We start from the raw sequence: 25,138 nt of genomic DNA on the forward strand, positions 1-25,138 counted from the left end.
GAAGGGAATCTGCCGTCCTTACCTGGTCTGGCCTACGTGATTCCAGAGCAACAGCCATGTGGTTGACTCTCAATTGCCCTCCAAGGGCAACTAGGGATGAGCAGTAAATGCTGGCCAGCCAGCAATGCCCATGCCCCACAAATGAATTTTAAAAAATCATGCCCTACCACCAAACTGGATTTCATTCCACGTTTTGCAATTGGTGAATTTTACACGTACTGTGACAAAAGCTAAATGACTTCCCAGCTGAAACAAAAAAGAGTTAGCACATCAACACATGGCTGTAGTTGGTTATAGCTCCTTTGTGAACTTCGTTACTTTTTTTTGGAATGGTTCTTTTTTTTAAGATGACTAATTTTTTTCAATTTTTTTTAGTTTTTCCATTTTTAATTCATTCTTTTAATTTTCTTCCATTTTAATCATTCTTTTGGAAGTTTTCCATCTTTTTTTCCCCTCTATATCCATGTATGTATAATTTTTATTTTTTTTTTAAATGTCATATTACAAACCATTCCATTGCAAGACTTTATTTCAAATGTGAACATGCCTCTATTAGAAATTCAGATACAATCAGTAAAACAGAAATAAAGACAAATTCAAACGTATAAACTGTTACAAATTCAGCAACAATATCACCCAATGAAGTAACATTTTACTGAAAAGTGCAAGAAACTTGCACCAAATTCACATTTTAGCATAAACAACCTAAAAATACATTGATGTTCTACATGTCCACAATTCCGAATAAACTCTATTATACAAGTATTTACTTACAAAAGAAAAAGATCATAGGATATCAGACTGTTCTTCCCCACAAAAAAAATCTACAATAGCAATTTTTAAACAGCTTCAAACAGCTGCAATGAGTTTCCTTTCACACAATGCGTTTTTTTTGTTGAATCCACCTAGGTATTTCCCTTGAAGATCACATGGAAACGACCTCTTCCAACTACCGTTCAACTCTATCCCTCCTCATGATGGCAAATGCTGTATATACTAATTAAAAACATAAAAGTAAAGTGTAGCCTTCCCTTTATTACAATCCTTCATCCGCTTTCTAATTGAATGGTGCAGGGCCTTAAACGGAACAAAGCAAAAGAACTAACAGGAAGAAGGGCGCAAGGAGAAAAAACAAAAATAAGTTTGTAGGAATCCTTCAGTATAGGTGACAAAAAAATTAAAATGACAAACTCAACAAACAAGACTATTCACAGGTTTTAATGTACGCAAGTGCTAAAACCAAGATCAACTCCAGCTAAAGGCTAAGCTTTAATTCCTGGTTTCTAGCTAAGCTTTTTATAAAAAGTTACATGGAAATGACTTGCTGTCTGCTTAAATTGTGTAAAATGTGGTATAATGACTAGTGCAGCTGAAGTGACATCCAATTTGGCAGATACCTGGCAGTAATTATAAAGCACTGGCTCGAAGGGCTCAGGTGATATTGCAAATCATGAAACTTATAAATCAAGCATTCCCTGCCACCTCCTATTTTAAACAAACAATTTTCTGCTACCAAAAATAAATTCCAATCTTCAAAATACTCTCCTGTTTCTTCCGCTCTGTTGAAAAGGAGGGAGGGAAAGGAGAGTTTATGGATTTCTGGTTACTTAAAATAGCCATGCCTTATAATTTGTACCAATTATATTTTCAAACGTAGAGAAGCAACTGCAAATATCTCTCAGACAGTTGTGCAAGATGCTGCAACATTCATGAATGGATGTTCTTAAGGATTCCATTAACCGGCCATCACTGCTATTAGCAAATATCAGGATAAAGCAATTGCATTTTGCAGCGATTTAGGAAGTCACTTGCTTAGTATATATCAGACGTTGGATTGTGCTAGTGCTGGTAAGTGGGTATCACAAAATGGAACTGTTTCCAGTTCTTCACATCTAACAATTTTATCTTCTGAAATAGTCATCAAAACTATTGCTCAAATAAATATTCCAGGTGACAGCCACTTTTTCAATTTATCAAAAAAGAGAACTGCAGAACACAGATGTTAAAAATTCAGAATTGCAAAGATGTTGAAAAATATCAACCTTGAACAGCACAGAACTGGAATCTCCCATAATCTAGACTTATGCCTTTCAGCAGGGTTGAGATACAAATAGTATAATTAAGCTTTTTTAAAATTCAACCTCAAGAAAAAGGCAACTGCAAATCGTCATCTTATACACAACCAAATGTTTTTCAGACCTGCATTTTACCAAAGGTTTTTGTTTCCTTTTACACATGCAGTAAGCTCTTTTGTTGTTTCATTTAAAGCTGCATTTCCACACAATCTGAAAATGAAGATTAGTATGAAGTTAAATGTGTACCTATTAAGTGAATATTTTCAAGAAAATTAAAATCTTTAGTGTTTCACACTGACACTGCAGCATTTCTGTTCAGAGAATATATTTTGCAGTATGCAGCTTTTGCTTTTAGTGGACATATTATTGGAAGTTCTGTATTAAACTTTGCAACAGCTATTGTTTCTATAGCCTATCAAACTGTAGCAAAATTAGAACAACCAACAGCCACTTACTCTACCAGAAGAAAAAATATGTAAGAAATTGTGCAACCGAAATGAATATTTTACTGTGGGCTCCCAATACCTGAATCTGATTTTGAGGCAGACAGGTTAGTTAGGCAACAAAACAAAGGAAATACATTATGGTATATGTTGACTGGAAGCTACGAGAATTGCACGAAAATTACAATAATTAGAACCGTCATTGTGAATGAAGCACTCCACATGGTAGAAAATGACTTGTAACAGGAGGTACAAAATCATTTTACAGGTAAAGCTGTTCACAGCAATTAAATTTCAAATGCTCACCCAGATATAGTAAGCAAGAGCTGTACTTTCTTTCCACATATCTTCACTTTCCAAAATGAGTTACAGGATAGTAAATTGGGTCAGTGGCTGAAGAGTCTCCTTGTTAATAAAAAATCTCTTCTGTATACAAAATATTTAAAGGAACCATCTTTTCTATAAATGTCCAAAAGTATTGCCTATATAGCATCTATGTTGTTATAAGCAATGCTTATATTTCAATCATTTCTTTAAAAGAGCAATCTTACTCTTTCACAAGAATTAGTATCTTGAATTAGGAGAGCTGAGGTTGAATGTCCAAATCCATTGAGGTACAAATCACTATTATGCACATCATCTGTGAGATACCAAATGTGATGATGTTCATTACCATTTGTAGTACTTGACTGTGCTAGAGTATTAACAGAGTAAACCAGACTGAACAAAAATAGATCAATAACATAAAGTCAACAGAAACTATTGGAAATTTGGGTAATAAGCATGTAGAAATCTCATTTAAAAAATGGTTTCAATAAATAGAAAATCCATAGAAGATATTCTGTTTAGTATTGAAATTTTAATTAGTTGGGCACTGCAGCTTTAAATGCATTTTAGATTTTGTAAACATTTACCATACACATACCTCATTTTGAAGGATTACTGCATTCTATCCAAAAAAAATGTAGTATTGGTTAACACCGGTCATCTTGGTTCTACAGTATCTTTTTTGTTTACCAGAAGGTCATTATCTGGCCCAACAAACAACTGAGGAAAACACTGTCGCAGCATTCTAACCCATTGTTGCAACATTCTAAACTGATGGCACAACGTTTGAACCCACTGTCGCAACGTTCCAAATCACAGTCGCAATGTTAGAACCCATTGTTGCAACGTTCCACCGCTTGTTCTGAGTTCAACTCTGCAGCTTTACCTTATATTTGAATCCTCTCATGAATACAGCAAGCACTCTATTGCCCTTCAAACTGGAATTATTTTGATAGAACTCGATACTTTCTATAATATCATTCCTTGCAAGATGTATTCTGATGTTTTAATCTTTTTTTTAAAAGGAGAAAAAAAATCCTCTATCAAAAATTTACTTACAGGCTTAAATGTTCTTTCTTTTCATCAAAAAAAAGGCAAAGTATATACACAATTTTAATATACATTCATACAAGAACCTCTGCTACAAGCAGAATGTACATCTGGTTATTCCCTATCTTCCCCTATTTTTTTTTTTACTGAAACATTCTATGATTTTCCTCCATCGGGGCATGTATCCTAAAAGCATGGAAAGCAAAATACTAAGCTTTTTGTAATTTTCACAAAAATGTCGCGAACCCATTTTTTTCTTAAATACAATAAAAATGTTTCTGTAAAATTAGTAAATATATTTAAACACAAAAAATGCACAAAAGTTCATGACGATAGAGTGATGTCCTAAATCCTATCATCGTCTCCAGGAGCGAGATTCATCATCTTCTTCTTCATCATCATCATCTTCACGAAAGAAAGGATCCACAGGTTCTGGTGCCTTGGGGAGGGGAAGAAAAATATAAGTGCTTAATGGCACATGGATTTTCTGGACAACTAAAACTTAAAACCATCCAATAAGCAACCCAGATCTGACGTAAAATGTATGGTGAGATAGTAAGCATTTCTAACAAAAGCTATAAATTCTACATAATCCATAATTACCACTTTTTCTAGATGCAAACAAAGCAATGCATGCACATTTGGTACATACATGTTCAAGTATTTTTCAGATACTAGATGTTTTGCATTATGAAGAGTGCAATAGAACAAACTGTTTCTGGTCAAAGTGCCTGGAAATTGAAAGTGGTGGTAGAGGGTTGAGGAGACATTAAGGCCCTGATTTTATCAGCATGTAAAGCTCGCAGAACAGCATTCTCTGTTGGCCTTGGACGCGATCTTACGAGCCTTGGGTGGGCAGGTGAAGCTGTTAGGATTAATTCAAATAGGTCAATTAAAAAATACTGAGAACAGGAGATCAGGGCTACCATTAGGGTGGAGGTCAAATATCACCACATCTAGGGTGTGTGAAATGGCTAGTTCCATTCTTTAATTTCAATGGAATTTTACATATTAGACAATTTTAGTCTGAAGATAATAAGTCTATCAAATCTGTTGGCAAGTCAATAAAGATATTACAATGCAGTCATGCATTTAACAGAAATCTAAATTGCAAATATCACTTAGAATTGGCACAGCACAAAAGGAAGCCATTTGGTCATAGTAATAGAGGTCTACAGCACAGAAAAAAGCTCTTTAGCCCATCAGGTGTGTGCCAGTCAAAGACAAACCATCCAACTATTCTAATCCCATTTTCCAGCACTTGGCCCAAAGCCTTGCCATCGCAAGTGCACATCTAAATACTGCTTAAAATGTTATGAGGGTCTCTGCCTCCACCACCCTCTCAGGCAGTGAATTCCAGACCCCCACCCCCTCAGGATGAAAAAGATTTCCCTGCTCCAGCTCTCTGCAGGGGCAACTCAACTCATCGCATTCCCTCACTCTTTTTCCCTCACAATCCTTCAAAAATGTTTTCCTCAAATAATTATTCAATTATTTTTTGAAGGCAACAACTGAATCAGCCTCAACTACAGCTCCAGCCAGTACATTCCAGTTCCAAACGATCAGCTCTGTAAAAAAGATCTTTACCTCATGTTGCGTTGCCTTAAATTGGTGTCCCCTGGTTCTCAACTCTTCCACCAACAAGAACTGTTTTTCCATGTCTACTCTGTCCAGAATCCTCATAATTTCAAATACTTATCAAATCTCCTCCATTTTGTTTTCTTTATGTCCCTTATCCCTGAAATCATTCTTGAGAATCTTCTCTGCATCCTCCTCCAATACCTTTGCACTGTTCCTGAAGTACCCAGAATTGGACTCATCATTCCTATTTTTGTACTCTATATGCCCTGATTTATAAAGCCCAGAATGCCATAAGCTTCTTTAACTGCTCCTTAATCTAACCTGGCACCCTCAATAATTTGTGTGCATATAACCCCAAGTCTCTCTGCTCCTGCAGAGCTGTAGTATCATGCAGGAATCATTTGGAATTGCATACTTTAACTTACCTGCTTTCCTTCATTCTTACTACCGAAGTGAATCATTGTCTATGTCCTTATCTATGTCCACAACCATAAACATTTACCACAACCATCCTCACAGTTCACAATACTTCTAAGTTTGTATCATTAACAGACTTTAAAACTTTGCCCTGTACGCTCAAGTCCAGGTAACTAATACGCATCAAGAGTAGTACCAATACCAACGCCTACTATACACTTCATTGTGGAAAATAGCCATTCACCATTCCTTTGTTTTCTGTTGCTCAGTCAACTTCGGACTCATGCTGCCCTTTTATTCTATGGGTTTCAACTTTGCTGACAAGCTTGATCCATGGCATTTTATCAAGTGCCTTTTGGAAGTTCATGTACATCATAGCAAATTCATTACCCTCATCTACCCTGTGACTTCATCAGAAACTCAGTCAAGTTGGTCAAGCACAATTTAGCCTTAACAAATCCTCAATCCTGGCTTTTGCCCAAGTAACATTAATTTTGTCCCAAATTATCATTTTTAAAAGCTCTTCCACCACTGAAGTTAAACAGAGTGGCCTGTAGTTGTGGATCTTGTCCTTATACAATTTGTTTTGAATATATATGCAACATTTGTAGATCGCTGATCCTCTTGACACCACCCCTGGAACCAAGAGTGATTGGAAGATTATGGCCAGTGCCTCCATAATTTCCTCCCTTATGACCCTCATTATCCTCCAATGTATCTCACCAGTTCCGGGTGATTTATCGACTTTAAAATACAGCCAACCTAACTAACGCCTCCAATGTTTGGAAACAAAAACTGATGCAGTGAGTAAATTATCTGATGTTATAGTGACAACCAAAAGAAAACAAAATGGAGAGGACAAATAAGAGGACTCCTTTCAGAGAAGATTCCCTCTGCATAGATGCTGCAAGACCCAAGCTTTTTTCTGAGATTCTGTTTTAACTGGAGATTTAAAACATTTGTAAGCCAATAAAATCAAACGGCTGAATTGGCTGACAGATCCACAACTTCTTTTTAGAAAATTCTGTAGTAAAATTTTATCTAGTGTCTTACCCAAAGGGCAACTGCAGGAGCATCCAAACATTTGTATTTTTAGGTTGCAAATCTATCATGGAGGCTAGTTGGAAAGTTTAATCTATAGTTTCATTCACATATGCTTTTGAGTTGCTGATGCTACCAGAGATTATTCTGGTTTAGGGTTTATCTTCCATGAACCATTTCTAACCTCACGTTCCACGAATTGCCAATCGGACAAATTAGCAAACAGGATATATAAATACAAGATGTCATAATTGCCAGGGGTTCAATAACTGAAATATCACACAACCTGAATACTATGGGGCCTGAGACCCAATAGATGAAAAAGAGTGCATTGCCCAAAATATTACTAATCCACACAGATCAAAAGGTCCCAGTCATGTCCTTCAGTCAGGGCAGCGACTGGGCTATTAAAATTATATCAGTACAGCTGGTTAAATCAGGGTGGTGGGGGGGAATCAGCCAGCGTTCCCAACGGTGATTATGTGTCTAATACTAGAATCATCAGCCAAAAGGCAGAAATGAGAATTGGCTGTTATGCTTTCCACACTCAGAACATCCACTGACGATCTGCAGAACTCTGATGAAAGGTCAGAAACCCAAAATGTTAACTCTCTTCTCTCCACAAATGCTGACTAACCTGCTGAACTTTTTGAGCATTTTCTGTTTTTTTCAGTTCATATGCATTGTTCAGGTTTGGAGGGCTGAAGGGCCTGTTTCCTGTGCTGTACATAGGGCCGGCTTGTGGGGCCTACTCGACAAAGAACAGTGCCTTCAGCAGAAGATGGAGAGATTTAGCAAGAACAAAAGTCTCATCAGGGAATCACTAGGCTGCGATCGACAGAGAGTCAAATGGAAGGGGATACTTGGGGGGACGAGAGGCATGGTGTTATTGTCAAAAGACTAAAAATCGTTTTGTATGTGCATAGTATAAATATAACTAGAGCCTCATATCAGTTCAGGCATTATGATCCAATGTCAGGGTTCAAACAGAGTAGAGAATTCTGATTCGCAGTATAGCATATGTTACAAAGTCAGCACTTGGGCAATGAATTTTGATAAAGAACCAACTACCTTATTTGCAACCCTGTAAAGCTTTATGTTAGCAAAAGAAAAATGATTTCTTTTTAAGTCATTCATAAGACGTGGCATCGCTGCCTTGGCCAGCCTTTACTGCCCATCCCTAATTGTCTTTCAGAGGGCAATTAAGAGTCAACCACGTTGCTGTGGATCTGGAGTCATATGCAGGCCAGACTCCAGGACAACGATGGCAGATTTGTTTTTCCCTTCTGAAGGACATTAGTGAATTAGATGGGTTTTTGCAACCATCAACAATGGTTTTATGTTCATCATTAGACTTTTGACTCCACAGTTTTTACTGAAATCAAATTTCACCATCAGGATTTAAACCTGGGTCCCTAGTGCATTGCCTTGGGTGTCTGCATTATTACTCCACCTTCCTCCCTACTTTAACTAAACAATTGTATATTATCTATTTCTTCCTAATTATCACACTTGCAGTATTTTAGATGCACTACAAATTATGGCTGCCGATTCAAACATTATCACACAAGATGGAGTTTGGTTTACTACAAGATATTTTCTTCTGGCAGCTTAGCTCCTCCCATCAACCATTTCCACATCGCTTAAGGTAATTGCTTTATTTCTCAAAATGTTTTCTTAGATTTTGTACATTTTTATCTTTCAGAGACTTTAATAAGATGCAAAGGCTATAATGGAAACCATATGCATGAATTAATAAAAGGTCCTTAGACAGTTTCGGGTCTTTTCAACTCAAGATTCATTTCATAGCATATCTCACTTCCCATCTAATTTTTGCGAGTGACATTCACAACAACTGTCTTCAATCCTAAATCCCCAGACACTATTAAAACCCACAGCTGTAAACTCTCTCTGACTTAGATCACAACAGACCTGATGGCACAGAAACTCTAGAGATATCCTTCCCTGACTTCTCTAAATTGTCTGGTGGGCTCTAGAACCACTTCAACAGTAACAATGGGTAATGTCCAATCCACAATTTCTTCTTGTATTCAGTGTTCCATCCTTGCCAACTGCATATCCTACACAGCAACTGTCTGTACTCTAATTCAAAAAGACCTGCTTAAAAGACTAACAAACAGAAAACGGTTCCAAAAAGAGAGAGCCTAACTTGCTTTCTCTTTGCACAAACTTCTAGAATTCTGAACGGCTAAGCAGAAAAACAGGCCCACCTCGTCCCACTGCAACTAGCTTTCTACTTACTCCTGGCTTCTTAGGTGATCCTGGGCATGTTTTTTTGAACCTAATGATATCAGCAAATCCATTTATAATATACTTACCAGCCCATTTTATTCGTAAGGGAACATTGCACAAAATAAAACACAGGCTTTTCCCAACACACAGGTCAAAGGCTATTTCCAAAAAAACTTACATCAACAATATTTAACTCAGTATTTTTAAGCAAAGTATTGAGCTAAATTATTTATATGGAGAGGGAGATGATCAATTTCCTGAAGTTGACTTCCAAGAAACCAGAGTACAAAAAAAATATAATTGATGAAACACAAATACGGCGAAGGCCATTTGTAAGTTGTCTCACTTTTTTTTAAACCACTGGTTTCCTAGGCGAAAACTGTCATGCATTTTTTCCCCACCGCCAAATTTAGACATATGACTTGATTGCTGAAATAATGCACATCTCTCTGTACCCAGAAGAGCTGCGCAGTCCATAAAGCAATGGTCCAATCAAATGCAAATCAACAACAATTTTGTGATTGTCATAATTCTAGTTATGTAATGGCCTAGATGTGTCCCTGTGAGCAGATATTATGGCAGATGTCCAAAAACCTGGTCAAAGTGTTTTTAATCTGGTCAAAGGTTTTAAGCAGCATCTTGCAGAAGGAAGCGAGGTGGAGAGTTTAAGGATAGAATTTCAAAGCTTAAGGGCTTGCAACTGAGGCAATGCCACCGCCAATGGTGTAGCAATTAAAGTTAGGATGTTCAAAAAACTAGATTTGAAGGACTGCAGATATTAAAGCATTAAAGGGCTGGAGATCACAGAAACAGGGTGAGGGTGAGGTGAGGCCAGGCCATGGTGGGATCTAAAAACAAGGATGAGAACTAAGGGCTGGCTTAACTGGAATTAATATAGGGGAGTGTATGTAGCAGGATGGATGAATGGGGTTTGGTGCAAGTTATGACATGGATAGAGGAAGTTAACTGACTTCAAGTTTATGGAGGCCAGCCAGGAGTGTGTTAGCACAGTCAGGTCTAGAGGTAACAAGGGTAAGGATGAGAATTTCAGCAGCAAATGAGCTTAGACAAGAGTAGAGTCCAACCGTGTTAGATGGGAATAGGCTGCTGCTGATAGCAGAAGCTTATCGGAGTCAAATGTAACACAATTGTTCACCCTCAAAAAGAGTTGCCAGGGAGAGAATGAAATCTGTGGCTGGAGAATGAAGTTTGTGGCAAGGACCAAAGACAATGACATTGGTCTAATATTTAGATGGGAGGAAGTTTCTGCTCATCTGATACTGAATTTAGACAGGAGTCTGACAATTTAAAGACGAAGGAGGAGTCAGGAGAGGTGATGAGGTAGAGCTATGCTTTAAAATGACGTTGTCAAGGGAAAGCTTGTAGCTGAGAAGTATAATGGGGACAGAGGTAACAGTGCAGCAGCAGGAAGTGAACACACAGCAGGTGATTCATGGGCTATGATTAGGAAGGTAAGAATGAAGCCAGGTGATGCAGTTCCACCAAGCTGGATAATAGGGGGGAGGAATTGGAGAAACATAGTACAACCCTCTCTGCTGAAGGTTGCAAGCAGGTCTAGGAGGGCGAGGAAGGATAGTCTACATTTGTAACTCACACAGTACTTAATCTGTGATCTTAGTAACAGCTGTTCAGTACTGAAACTCAATTCCATCCTCAAAAGCCCGATTGGAGGGATTCAAACATGAAGCTTTGGGAAAATACACGTGGTTTTGGAGGTAACAGCATGCTCAACGACTTGAGAAGAAAAAGGAGAAAATGGGATTAGAGGTGGAATGGCAGTTTGCCAGGAAAGAAGAGTCAAGCAATTTTTTCTGCAGTGAGGAAAGCTGTTGGCAGATTTAAAGGAGAGAGACACTACCTGTAGAGAGAAATTCATCAACAATAAAAGTCAAAAAGTTGAGTGGTCAGCTGGTGATGTAAAAATAAGGGCTCCAATTTACTAATTGTTTAAATAAGAGCATATGCAAAATTAAGTTGCTAATAGAATTTTAGGTGTGCGTTTAAGCACACAAAGATATATTCTGTGGGTAGCTTCAAAGCTTGGAAATTTCTCTAACAGTTGAAGGAGATTCAAAGTATTGACTGTGATCCAAATCAAAAGCACTGCATGGTTTCCTGTTCCACCAGATGCAACCATGTGGACCTTACAGCATGTTAACTGAACAGGCTCAGCGAGTAAGCCCAGTCTTCTCAGTTCCATTAGAAACGTGAAGATAAATAACAAAAGAAAGAATTTTGCTTGCCACATTGATTTAAGAACAAGAAGGAGAGGCAGGCCTTCACCTTGCTCAGGAATAAAATAGGCGTGTATTTTTTATTTCACACGTAGCGGAGTTCAGTGTTGATAGTCTGTAACTATGGTTATTCCAACCATAAATTCAAACAAAAAGCTATAACTATTTGATGACTTTTCCCCAAATATACTTCACCTGATTGTATGGAAATATTTCTAACTACTGATTTTCTTAATTCATTTAAACAAATTGTAACACCTTGCCTTTTTCTCATCTTATTTTCACAAAAAGAAACAGATTGAGCTCTCTTACCTACCTTTTATATCTCAGAGAAGTCTGGACTCTCTCCATGAGCTCGCTAACATTTTTAAACACCATAACAAAATTTGATATAACACAAGGTCTTACCAGTGCATTAAAGAGTATCCGAGGTGCTTTGTTTTTCTTGAGATTTATTGCATCAACTTCCAACAGTTTTAATATTTGATTTAGCTTGGCAATCACATCAATGTATTCAATCCATGACTGAAATAATGCTAACACCTGCCCCTTATTTAATTACGTTCTTTAACTGTATAACCACATTTGCTCCTTATGGCCTAGAAAGTGTTAAAAAACGTCACCAGACATCGAGCCAACGAATGTCCGACTGAACTCAATCTCTCTCCACAAAACATTCTCGTTTTACACAAAATACAGTATTTTTCACAAGATTAACACACTATTAATAATCTTGATCATTGTACTCCAAGAACAGAGATCAAGGAATTAATTGGACAACTTTCAAAAAGCCAGCAATAGGGTGATGGACTGAATGGCCTCTTACCGTGCTGTGAGATTACACAAAACCATTCAAGAATTTTTTTTTTGGGGGGGGGGGGGGGGTGCGGCGGTGGCGGGTGTGGTTTCAACCCTGCTCTCCTGCTCTGCCCTCAAGGTAAAGGGTGATTTTCTGTTGCAATTCCACCTTCCAGAAATCTCTCCATATGCTTAAATCTGATATCTGAAAATCTATTGATCTCTGGCTTGAATATTCTCAATGCTTCATGAGGCAGAGAATATCAGACCCTCAGTCCTGAGGGTGAAGATACTTCTCAGTCTTAAAAGGACCAATCTCTTATTCTGTGATCCCAGTTCTAGTCTCACCAGCAAGTGAAAACATCCTCCCAGCATCTACCCTGTCAAGTCACATAAACATTTCATGTTTCAATGAGGTCACATCACATCCTTCTGAACGCTAAAAAAAAATGAATGCCTTCAATGCTGCAACAAGTACTTCTCAGACATGGCAATCTCAACCCCTTGGGTCAATCTAATGAGGCTTCATTACAATCCTTCCAAGCTTATACATGTTTCCTTGGGCAAAGGCAACAAAACTGTACACGGTAGTCTGGGTATGGTTTCATCAAGGCCATATGCAACTGCTGCAAGACTTACAGTACTTTCACACTGGAAAAAAACCACCTTACCATTTGCTTTTCTAATTGTGGGCTGCACCTTCATGTTAACTTTGTGATTCACGTGCATGGACATCTGGGGGATGTTCCTCTGAATACCAATTTCCCAGTCACTCATTATTGAAGAAATATTCAGCTTTTCTATTGTTTCGAGCACTACTTGACATTATATTGATCCTTCTCATTTACCAAACCAGTTTATGTTGCTTTGCCCTCTTTGCATCCTTCCTTATTTTCCCAACTAACACTGTATAAGCAGCAAACTTGGGTACATTACACTTAGTCTCCTCATCTGATAATCGATTACAAATAGCCAAGACTTGAGCACTGATCCTTGTGGAACTCCACTAGTTACAGGCAACCAAGTCAAAAATGGCCCACTTATTTCTGTTTTCTCTATTTTAACCAATCTTTTATCCACGTTAATAAATTACACTCAATGCCACGAGCCCTGAGTGTAATAGGCTCTTAAGTTACACCTTTTCAAATGCTCTTTGAAAACCTAAAATAGAACATCCACTGCTTATATTCCATTTAAGTTAGAACCTCAAAAAAAATTTCCTTTAAGTCGGAGTTGCATTGTCTTTCTAAGGACCCTGTAACCACATTCCCAACAACAAATTCTGGCATTTTTCACCACTACTGATGTCAGTTTCACTGCTCTCTGGTTAGTTTATCTCTCCCTTTATTGAATAATGGGGTCATGTGTGCTCTTACATCACTGCCTAGGCAACTGTATTCAGTCCCCCATTAACCCTTTATGTGCCAGACCCTTATTTTACACCTTTCCCCAAGTCTTTATCCAACCTATTTACAAGTTATCCCACTGCACCCCATGCATTACTACTATTCCAACTTCCCCCAAAGGCAGAGTTCACGGGTTCAAGTGGTCTGGGGTCCCTATCTTGTTCTCACTTCTATTGGAGGAGTGGTAGGCTCTGTCACTGCAGGTAAATCAGAGATTGCTCTGGCAACTGGTTGCATTTCCATTTTTTTCCTTCTTTTGCATTGAATTGTACTTCAATTCCCCAAATGTAATGATAAATGGCAGTTAATTTTTCCCACTATGAGGCAAATAAATTTGCCTCTACAATGTTTTTTCTCTTCTTCCTTCACAGTTTGCCATGATGCACATTGGGATAAAAGGTGGTTCTTCCTGTTGCGTGGATGCAACTTGATAGTAAGCTCACCTGTGTGTTTGGCTCTGCGGTGTGCTGTCATCAACAGGTAGTTGCTATTCTGTTCCAGTATTATTTGTGACACTATTATGCTGCCTGGGGATTACCGCACCTACTCTGGTCTGAGGGTCTACTTATCCAACTAGCATCAGGGTCAGAGGTTATGGCCCTCCTTGCTGCTGATTCTTCTCTGAACTGTCAGCTACTCAAAGTATTTTGGTAACCAAATGGTTGGCTGTTCCGATTAATGAACAGCTGATAGCTGTAACAAACAGTGGACAAACCTGCTCTGCAACTGGAAGATAATTCAGAAAATCTTTCTTGTTGGAGCTCCCAGGGACTTGCAGATTCATATAATTTATGACAGTACTCATCTTGACATCATCTTCTATTTTTAGATTAGCTATGGTTCATTGTACAACAGGACCGTAACACTGGCTCCAGTGTCCAATTTAACGTTTGTGAGATGACTATTAGCCGAGATTCCCACATTCCAAAATGAAAAATCCAGAATCTTCGACCTCACTGAAGTAGTATAGTCATCTCTACCTTGTGAACGGCCTGGTTATCTTTTGTATTTTGATGTACAGCTTTCTGAAGTATATTATTCGGTTACATTGAGAGCTTTGGGCTGACATTGCCAGACATTTATCACACATGAGGAGGTTTGTTCTACAGCTACAGTTTGGCTAGGGTATTACTTCCTTTGACCAAAGTGTTCTTGTTTCTACGCTGGTTCCTTAACTGGGTAGTGAGGTCTAATTTGTACCACAGTTTATTTTCTCCCCTTAAAATGGATCTGTGCTGCAAACATATTTAGATTTCTTGACAATCTGGATGGCTTATCCTTCATTTGAAGTATGTCTGAGTGTGCATCCTCTGCCACTCCTACACCTATTGTAGCTGTGATTACGGTGATCTGAAATCTGAGCTAATCAGCCTTCAGCCATTCCGTAAAAGGAACAAAAAGTTCTCCTGGCTACTGGACACATTTAATAAATTTCACCTTTTCAAGGATTTTGTTACTTCTGAGGTTAAAATAAGCATTGAACAATTTTAAAACTTCATCAAATTTTCTGGTCTGATTACTGGGCACACCAAATAAAGCAGTGTGTTAACTTGTTCAACTTCTGTTTATCCAAACCTGTAGTGATCATGTATCTCAGGAATATCTTTCTCCAAAATCCCAATTTTGAGATAGTTCTGGGGCTTGGATAAATCCAAATTGATTTGGAAGATTTCTGATCCATGGTTAAAATCTAAAATTGCAGGTTCAGCTTTAAGTAGTTTTGAAAATCCAAGATCATGCTGCCATACACTTCTCCATGAAGGGTTTTCCCCACACTGCCAGTTTTGGCATGCACTTGCAAAAAAATGGCATTTATGATCTCAGCATTTATCTTTTGCCAATAGTGGATGCCTGAAGCAACTGGTTAGGATCTTCCCCACTTTAGAACAATGTTCCCTGGTCTTGGAAGTGTTGTACCCCAGCTTTTGCTAGGTCTTCAAAGTTATCTACAGAATTACGATTAATTTTTTTAAAAAAGGATTCATAGAATCATACAGTGCAGAAGAAACACTTCAGCCCATTGAGTCTGTACTGACACGCAAGAAACCCTTGAACTCCCATCTAATCCCATTTACCAGCCCATAGCCTTAAATATCATGACTTGTCAAGTGCTCAAGACACTTTTAAAGAATTTTGCTTGGAGCAAGCTCAGCCATCTGGCATTCAGGTGCTAACTCAGGAATTGGGTTTCTTGGACTGCGATTTCTGATCACTGTAGTGTTTAACTTTTTTCAGGTCCTGGACCTTTAAATTATTAGCTCACCCCTGCTGACTCAGCACAATATGGGCATTGAAGGTGGACTTCCATGGGTTTGATGGAATCTTCTGCTGTTACAAAGAACTTAATTTCTATCTTGAGATTCCAAGTTCTCTTTGGAGCTTTTCTCTGGTGATTTTCCTCTGTGCTTTCGCTTCTTGGGCTTTTCTTCAGTATAGAATACTGCTTTGGATTTTTTTTTCAGTTTTTTGAAATTTTAATTTTCTCCTGCCATCTGAGGGTTGAGTTATTCCATTTGCTAGCATCATGTTTAACGTGCTAGCATAGTTCAGTCAGTTTTCAGGTTATCAACTACTGAAAATTAAATACATAAGTACAGTAGAGGTCCGAGCTAGGAGCTAACTCCATGCTCCCTTCTATACATGCTCTTTCCAACATTACACTGACCCCCAGGTGCGGATCATGTGTTCTCTTACATTACTGTGTGGAAGGTACTATACTCAGTTAAGCGTTAATCCTTTATGTGTCAGACTCATACTACAGTAACCCTCCCCTTTCCTTCACTCCTATGTTCTCTATGAACGGTAAGTGTTGTCTATATAGCGCAATAGAAACAATACTTTTCATTGTATCCCATGTGACAATAGTAAATCAAATTAGTCCTTATGCAAGAAATGGAACTTAATCTGCAGGTTCCACCAGGCTCTTTGTTGACGTGGGTGTTCAAGAACCCAACAGTGTTACAGGAGGCAGCTCTGAGCAAAAGGCTGAGGATAGTTTTTCAAACTTTTCTAAAGTTTGAAAAACTATCTTGTGCAAAATACAAAGCTCAATTACTACAATCATTCTGAGACAATAGTGGCTTTATTTCTGGGCTAATCCTCCTCTGTTTCTGAATCCCAAAATGGAAGGTTTATATGCTAAGAATTCTACCAATACAAAAACGTCTTTGTTGTGTAATATATTCACACCCACAGAGAATATGGAGTCGAAAACTACATCAATACAGCACCAAACAATGCTTTCAATGTTTGACATGAAACTATTGCACTTAAATACATCCTAACCTGCGTATGTCAAAAGCAGTACAAATTTTCACACATTTTCCTGTATGAAATGCCACTTTTATTCATTTTGCCATCTGTTAGCTTTCCAGATCCCTAAATCAGAAAAGTTCACCTTTCCACATTGTCTTGGTTTAATCAAGTTTTCTACTTTGAATTACATTGTTCAGAAATATAAGTAAATGTTCCTCCTATAAAGACATCAAACCTCTTCGCTTAGTACATCTAACAATTCGTAGTCCCAACCATCAAGATCAGAGGCAAAAGCATCTCTCATCAAGTGGCAGGCAATTAGATTATGCAATCTGTTACGATCCCAGTTGGTGTTACCCTGGGTCAGAAGACTATAATGTTTTACTTTAAGAAAACATGGAAGAACAGAGACACAGGACCGCCTTTTAGTTTGAACATGAAATGTTTGATTATAATACAACATTCTTTCATCCTCCTTGATCTCCACAAATGTATAGAGATTTCAAAGACATTCTGAAACCAAATGGCAGATGCCACTCAATTGATCTTCCGTGGATATCCTCAAGTTCCCTCCAAATGTTTGCCACAAGTGTTTCCAAACTCCACACTCAGATGTTCATAAAATCTTATGAAACAATGCAATCAGCTATTTTCATCAAATATGCACCTTCCAACTCACCTTTCAAACAAAGCTGCCTCGCCACTATTTTAACAAGGATCCACCTCCAGGTTTTCCAACTCCCCTTCAGAATACCTTTGTCTTGAATGTTTTCACACAATCTCTGAAATCCTGACACTGATTGCTCCACAATTATTTCAACTGATGTCACACTCTGAGATACCATAAACCTTAGAACCACTTCAGATATCTTTTTGGACTTTCATTAGCCAATTCTTTCACAGCCCTTGTCTGTCTTCACTGAGGAGTACCCTGTTCTAGTTCCAGTTTCCTCTGTTAACTTCAGACTTTCCACAAACTTTTCAATTTCTCTAGCTTCTTTAACTAATTGTCCTTTCAATTTCTGATGATTGCTTCCTTGCCCCTTACTCCGTTGTGTGGCTTTTCTTCTCTCAGCTTTGAAAGACGCTCGCTCTATCCCTGCAAACCTCATAATCCTCTGGCTTATCGTTAAAAACTCAATTTAAAAATTCTTTTCCCTAAAGGTGCCCCGGTTGATAGGTAACATCACTCTCCTTCTCCAAGCTCTTATTACTTTTCAGACTGTAAACCTCTCAGTCCAGTAGAAACAGTTTGAACTTATCAAAGCCCCAACACTGGTGTGTCAGCCTTGATTTTTATGTTCAAACCCTCCGACAAGGACAGTTATTAAATCAAATATCATGGCAGCATCTTTATCATACAGGCATTTAAACATGATTTGCTCATCACTGCAGTCCGTTTCATACCACTTCTTCAGATTCATTTAGAAGTAAACAAAAAGATAACACTATTTGACAGATTTTTTCAATCCCCAAATTCAAGTGCAAGCTAATACCAGTGTGATACTGTTTAGTTTTATTTTATTTATTAGTGTCACAAATAGGCTTACATTAACACTGCAATAAAGTTACTGTGAAAATCCCTTAGTCGCCACACTCCGCCACCTGTTCAGGTACACTGAAGGAGAATTTAGCATGGCCAGTCCACCTAACCAGTAACTACACTGATACCTGCTGTTGCGCCTTTTTCCATTCTTGTAGGCTGAGATGCAAATCTTGTGGCACATTCTTATTCAAATCCTTTCTTGTGCCCAAGAAACAATCCACTTTGATAGGCAAACATTATATATACTGCAAAATTTCTGTTGGCCACTTGTTCATTGTGATCAGACACAAGTTTGATGCCAGATTTTCTTTTTAAAGTTGCAGTACACTCAGCAGTTTGATCTCTCTCCATCTGGATCATAAATTCCTCATAATAGTAGAACCTGAATGCATTTTGGAGTGTTAATTTGTGCAGCACCCATCAATTTTTGTAGTTCAAAGTGCATCTTTGAGTACAGAGAGAAATCTACCCACCTAACCATTGAGACAGCTCCATTCTGCAAGTTCATTCAGGGTTGTGCAATCCTGATCTCAGTCATGAGTCTTCTGGAAAATGAGCTTGTCAACATTTTAGATCCCTGTACTCTGCTATATTCTCAACTATAATTTCCAAATATACACCCAGTTTCTACTGTCCAACCTGAGATTTCCAAACTTCTGCCTATACGCTCCAGATGTTGAGTTATAAGCAGCATCCTACATGACAATGCATAGTGCTCCATTATTAAATGGCAATAACAATTTTTCTGTTCCAAAAGCTCTTAAAAATCCACCTACATTGTGTCCTCCTTTACAATTTGACACAAGATGCTTCAGTAAAATTTAACTGCAGAATGATGGACAAGTTTTTCCTAAAGGTATTAGTGAATGGTGGTATAGCTTTGATTCTATCTCATACTTCTGTACTGTCTCCCTTGTGCTGGCGCAACAGTAATATTCCTCACAATGAATCTGCACTGGCACTCTGCTGCCTCTCCGTCACTTACAACAGATCACATTTACAAGGGACCATTCACACAGTAAAATCGCACAGGTGCATTCTCAAACAAAATTTGACACCAAGCAATTTAAGGCAGTAATAGGGAAAATGACCAACACCTTGGTCAAAGGGTTGACTTTGACAGGGAGTGAGGGACAAAGTTTTAAGGATGGAATTCCAGCACTTGGACACAGTCACCAAAAGTGGAGCAAAGTCAATCATGGATAAGGAAAAGGCTCAATCTGGAGGAGTGCAGAGATCACATGCCATAACCATATCCTTATTAGGTGTACAAAGTTAACAGCCTTTAGTGTATTAAAATAATGCAGGCAAAGGAAGACGGAAAATTTATGCAGCTTTCCTATCTCACCTCGGGTGTAACTTTTTTCTACTTTTAAACTTGTGCTCCACCATAGCAGTCTCCAAACCAAGCACTTCTAAATAGAATACAAATGCTTTGTCCCTTTTCTCTACACAGGTGAAATATTTGAGGCTCATAATACACATCCCCCATTGCCTGATACCATCTTTTGCTAATATTAACTGATTCCTGCTTGCTTAATTTAGTTTCAGATTGTTTGGCCTGTAAGTGATAACTTCTGCTTTGTTTACTACCACCTGTTATGATAAAGGTTCACCCTAGAATCTTATTTCAAGCCCAAGTCAAAAGCTGGCTTCCTTTAGGAAACCCCTCGCTCCTCAAGGCCAAAAATGCAAACATCTACATGAAATAATCAGGATTGCAACTCCTGGAAAGATGCAATTACTGTAGGTCACTTCAGAAAACAGGCCATTCCAAACACTTGCTTACAACAGGCTAAACCACCAAATAAATTTATTTTAGATATCTACGGCATCAGTAAGATATGGAATTCATTCTAATTCAGCTGTTTGAAGACAGCTCACGAAGGATCAAATCAGACAAAATAATTTGAAAACATTCCTTGTACAACTAAAGATGACTATTTTTCACAAAGAAGTAACAGATTCCTTAATGAATTGAGAAATTCCAGTCTTCAGGATTTACAAAGACCCACATAACTGCAGTCCAACCCCTGGCTCTCAGAACCAGACTAGAAACGTTGAATGTCAAAATGTTTGGAAATTTATGCTGTACTTGATAGTCTGAGACTTGGAGATAATTGTTCAGTTCAATGATAATCAATACAATCTATAAATGCAAAGGCAAAATGATGATTGCCAGTTTGTTAGACTGTTTCATAAGTCTCTGTGACAACTGGTTAAAGACACCATCAACTCAACTGACCCATACTGGGTTAGACAAAAGCAGTCTCATTGAATGGATTCCTGCTCTGTTGATATATTCACCACTGATGAGTTTTGCCAATGAAACATTCAGATCTATTCAGGAAATCACTGTCCCTTCAAAGGGTAATTGAAGATCTTCTAACTCTTCAGCCAATACGCAGACTTTTCAATGAAAACATCATTTACATTTTGCATGTGTTGAACAACTAATATTTTTTCTAGAAGTATTTAAGTTTTGTCAGTGTTTTTGGAGAGAGGGCAGTTAAAATGCATAAAGTTCATCTACAGCAGAGTGTTGACACATAGCACTACTAGCAGCTAATCAAATTAGGTATTTACTGCTGCGTTCAAAGGTGAAGTTATCAATGAGATCAAAAAGTTTTCAGTGACTTGATACCACTTTTGATAACCTGTCCACATAACAAAAACTAACTAAAGGTGGTGCTATTATTTTTAACTGTCCACCTTTAAACTGAAGTGTTAACCCTGAAAATGAACTTTCCTCACTTGTGCACCTATAAGACACCTCATATCAAACCAAAGTAACTGCAATTTCTTTTCAGCTTTAAGTTTTGGCAAAACAGTGCCACCAGAAACTAGTTTTTGGTTTAATTTTTTATTAGATGGAATTAGGTTTAACACACACAACATCATACTAACACTTCCAAAACAGTGGCAACAATATGCTTTATTTCAAGATTGTTAGGTACATAAAGTTCATCTGCTACATACATATATGCATGCATCACAGTATCATCTTTATCTTGCTTTCTGAAGGGAAGTGTTTTGAGTGGGGAGGGACAGGGAAAATATGATGCTTGGATTTATTGCATTTCACATTTTCCCTACTTCAGTTCTTTCTGTATTGTTATATAATGCATTTGAGTACGTGCCAGAACACAGTCGTGCAACAAGTGCTGGGCCTTTCAATTAATTGCTTTGTTCATCAAATGCCTGATGTTTTACTATAGATTCCTCATCATTGACCTCCTTCCTGCTGGTGTCCTTGGAGCTGGAATTACACACAATATTTGTTTAAATAAAACCCTGCATATCTGACTGGAAAAAATCCATATCTACAGCCCTAACCTGAATAGGAAATGTTATTTGTTTCTGAAATAGCCTAGCTACTCAGTTACAATTTTCATTTTACCTATCAACCAATTAAAATATTTATATATTTACTAACTAGTCGAGAAGCTTGATCCTTCAAGTATAACTGATTTTATTTCTATGTGGTTGTAAATTTAAAATTTAACAGATTCAAGATGTTTTTTGAAAAGAAAATTTTTTTTAAGGCCCAGCTCCAGTTTCATAATAAACTATTCAAATTAATCAAACAAAAGCAGGAAAAGGGAGATAATTTTAAAATGTGCAGCATGTTTCCCATAGTGTGTTCCACATTTAAATTCCTGGACCCTGAAGTTGTATCATATGATTCAAATATAATACAAATTATTATTGGGTTAATCTGGTTTTCTCTCTCAAATAAACTAGTACAGAAGTTAACCTGGCTCAAATAAATAATTGCACTATTGTGATAGAAACAAATTTCACCTGAATATTTTAAGCCTTGCATACTTGGATTCCATCACCCGATTTCAGTGTCGTAGTATTTACAACTTCGTTGCTGATAGGAAATCCTTTTAAGTGTACTGCTAAGTCAAGCATTTATTTTTTTCTTGAATGGTTTTAAAAATGACAATTCTTGATGCTAATTTATTGTAACAGAATCTATCTGAAAATGAGTAATAACAATAGTTGTGTGCTGTTTTGTGAAAGTCAACCTTTGCAATGCTACATAGACTTTTTTTTGAAATTCAAAATAATACTTAAATTTAAAACAAAATATGAATTAATTTTACAAACAACCCTTGCCTAAGGCTCCAATTCAATTAAGCTTGAAAGTCAAAATAACCACCATTCAGCCATGTGACAGTATCACATTCATGTCAAGAGACAACTTTTACGTCCTATCTAATAATCAATCAACAGAAATTCAAAATTGCTTTTCAACTGTTCATCTGCCTCCAATCTGTGTGCCTCTAATTCCAATTTTCTCGAAATTACAACAAGAAATAAAACATAATTTTGAATCGCACCAAACCAGAATCTCCAAAATGCCTCTGAAAAATGTGAATCCAAACTTAACCAAAAGTCATCACTATGATAGTTTGATTCAGATTTAAATTCTTTTGTGAAACATTTGCTTTGATTTGTTAAGTGGTGCAACAAAGTTGAAACCTCACCAACTGCAACTTACTTAGTAACCATGCACTGTGTTCATGATTTAAATTGGGTATTAAGGGGTATACTTTACTACAAAAGAATTTCAACATTTGATTTAGTATAAATTGATATTCAACAGCTGATGGGCAACACCCATACGAATACTGGAGAAAACACAACTCGGGGGTTAGCGGTGAAAATTCAAAACCTACTGACAGACTAAAATTTGTCATATGACAAAAATGGAAACACTATATTCGCATAAACTTTTTGGTGTAGGGGTATCTGAAAGAAAAGTCCACATCTATGGGATGGCAATGTTCCATCTTTTAGGAGGCAAGGATATTAGAACTCGAGGTACATGCCCACAAAAAGGTGGGGGATGAAGGAGTCAAACACAAATTGTTTTGATACATCATAAACACTACTGAAATTTCTCCTGTTCAAGTGAAAAGTTAATGTTGAATTTTCAATTGCCAGTGTCTACATTTTGAGTTTTTATTTCAAGTTCAGTTTTTCCTTCACAATACCATACAAGTCTTAGTGTTAAGAATCTGACTTCACCAATTTACATGTTTAATGCTATAAAACGCACTATAAATATAAATATTGCAGAATAATAACTTACAGATGGCTACAGCCGATTAGCAGTGTGCAAGGTATTAGAAAGCTCAGTTAGTTAAACTGCAGGGGCTTGTACTTTTAGTCCATTTTATAAAGAATGTTCTCCAATACCTACACTACCATTCCTGAACCAAAGCTGTTCCTATCTTTGTGGTACTACAACATTTCAAATCCTCCGATTTGTGGATTGAAACCACTTTGGAATCAGGTTAAAAACGTGAACAATACTGATGAAATACCTTAGTAGCATTGTCGGAGATGAATTTACTTGTCTACTGTTTGCTGGGTAGTTCACTCCTACAAAATGTGCTGAGGTATGAAGTAACGAAAAATGACATTACTCGTTAACCTGTAATAATTAATTTAATGAAGCAAAAAAATCAATTTATAATGGACTGCAGTGGAAACATAGCCTGGCTTTTTCAAGAGAGACCCTGAAAAGTTTCCCAAAGATAAGGTGAATTCACCTTACTGTTTTATAACATTATCATCCAATGTCTATAGACTTTCTTTTCTGAAAAGAAAATAGTATGGATTCTGCACCTAATATAGCTGAAGCCTTGCAAATAAGAATGGACACTTATATTAAAATCCTTCACTTGAGCTGGTCTGTGTGTTCTCAGCCAGGAGAACAAATCTACTTCAATTGCCTGAAGGTGGGGCACCATGTATCACGACAAGATCAGGCTCCTAATCACTGTTAAGTGACTCCTACAGGAAAGTTGCAGAGGTGTTGGCTTAGGTCATGGCTGGGCTAGGCTACAATGCCCCTCAGATTCAGATGACCTATTGATGCTTGCACAAGGAACGGACACTCGGATGATGCAGGGAATGTCCTGATACCCAGTTTGATGATCCAGCACAAATTTACACCTTCAAGACTGATGGGTGGAAACACATTCAAATCATTTATGTGCTTGCCTACAGTTGACCATGGTGATGGTAGTCCCATCATTCAGGTATTTGGGCATGCAACAGTTTTCTGTAATGTACACGCAATGACAACAAGCATGGTCAGAAAGCTTGTGTCAGAAATTAGTACACACTAGCTCTTATTCAAATAACATGGAACAATTTGCATTAATAACCAATTTCCAAAACTTACAGTTTTTTGTTTCCCAAAACAAATAATTTTATAAAATTATATATTATATATTAAAAAATTATATAATACTACTCCAACAACTAGGTATATCACCTTAAGTAGTATGCATTTCTGACACCTTCCTCTTTAGTCAGGCGTCCTGATCTTATATGAATTGCTTGTCTGACAAAGACCTCAGGAGCACTAATACTACTGTATTATTCCAAGCAGTGGGAAATTCTATGGCCAGTGCAGTACCTCTTCTTTTGTATCCTCTTCTTCCGGTTCTGTTGATACTGAAGGTGCTTTTGGCTTGTACCAGGAGATCTGAAGATTTCGGCCTTTGAACTTTGCGCCCTGATTGGCAGCCTGGCATGATTTAAGAATGCAAATCAAATGTTAGAAAACCCAATCACAGAGTGCAATTGATGATATAAATGTAAAAATCCATTTGGAGCAAATTTTTCAATCTCACATTGTTTTCTTAATAATTCTAAAATATTACCA

The 25,138-nt window shown here is 37.5% G+C and overlaps 1 protein-coding gene across 3 annotated transcripts in view; it reads right to left on the minus strand.

Moving 5' to 3' along the window:
- Positions 1–468: 468 nt before the first annotated feature.
- rbm27 (RNA binding motif protein 27) overlaps positions 469–25,138 on the minus strand; it is a 125,420-nt gene continuing 100,750 nt past the window's right edge. For 2 of the 3 annotated variants that reach the window (XM_080201317.1, XM_080201316.1), the window contains exons 20-21: positions 24,890–25,000; positions 469–4,334 (exon numbers count right to left, since the gene is read on the minus strand). In XM_080201317.1, coding sequence (XP_080057443.1) covers positions 4,251–4,334; positions 24,890–25,000 — 195 coding nt within the window. In that variant the 3' untranslated portion in view covers positions 469–4,250. Of the gene's footprint in view, positions 4,335–21,378; positions 21,707–24,889; positions 25,001–25,138 lie in introns of those variants that run through there. The other variant, XM_080201318.1, reaches the window with a different exon arrangement.

This window comes from Carcharhinus amblyrhynchos, chromosome 13 (assembly GCF_965287045.1).
Source record: "Carcharhinus amblyrhynchos chromosome 13, sCarAmb.v2.hapA, whole genome shotgun sequence".
Classification (NCBI taxonomy): Eukaryota; Metazoa; Chordata; class Chondrichthyes; order Carcharhiniformes; family Carcharhinidae; genus Carcharhinus; species Carcharhinus amblyrhynchos.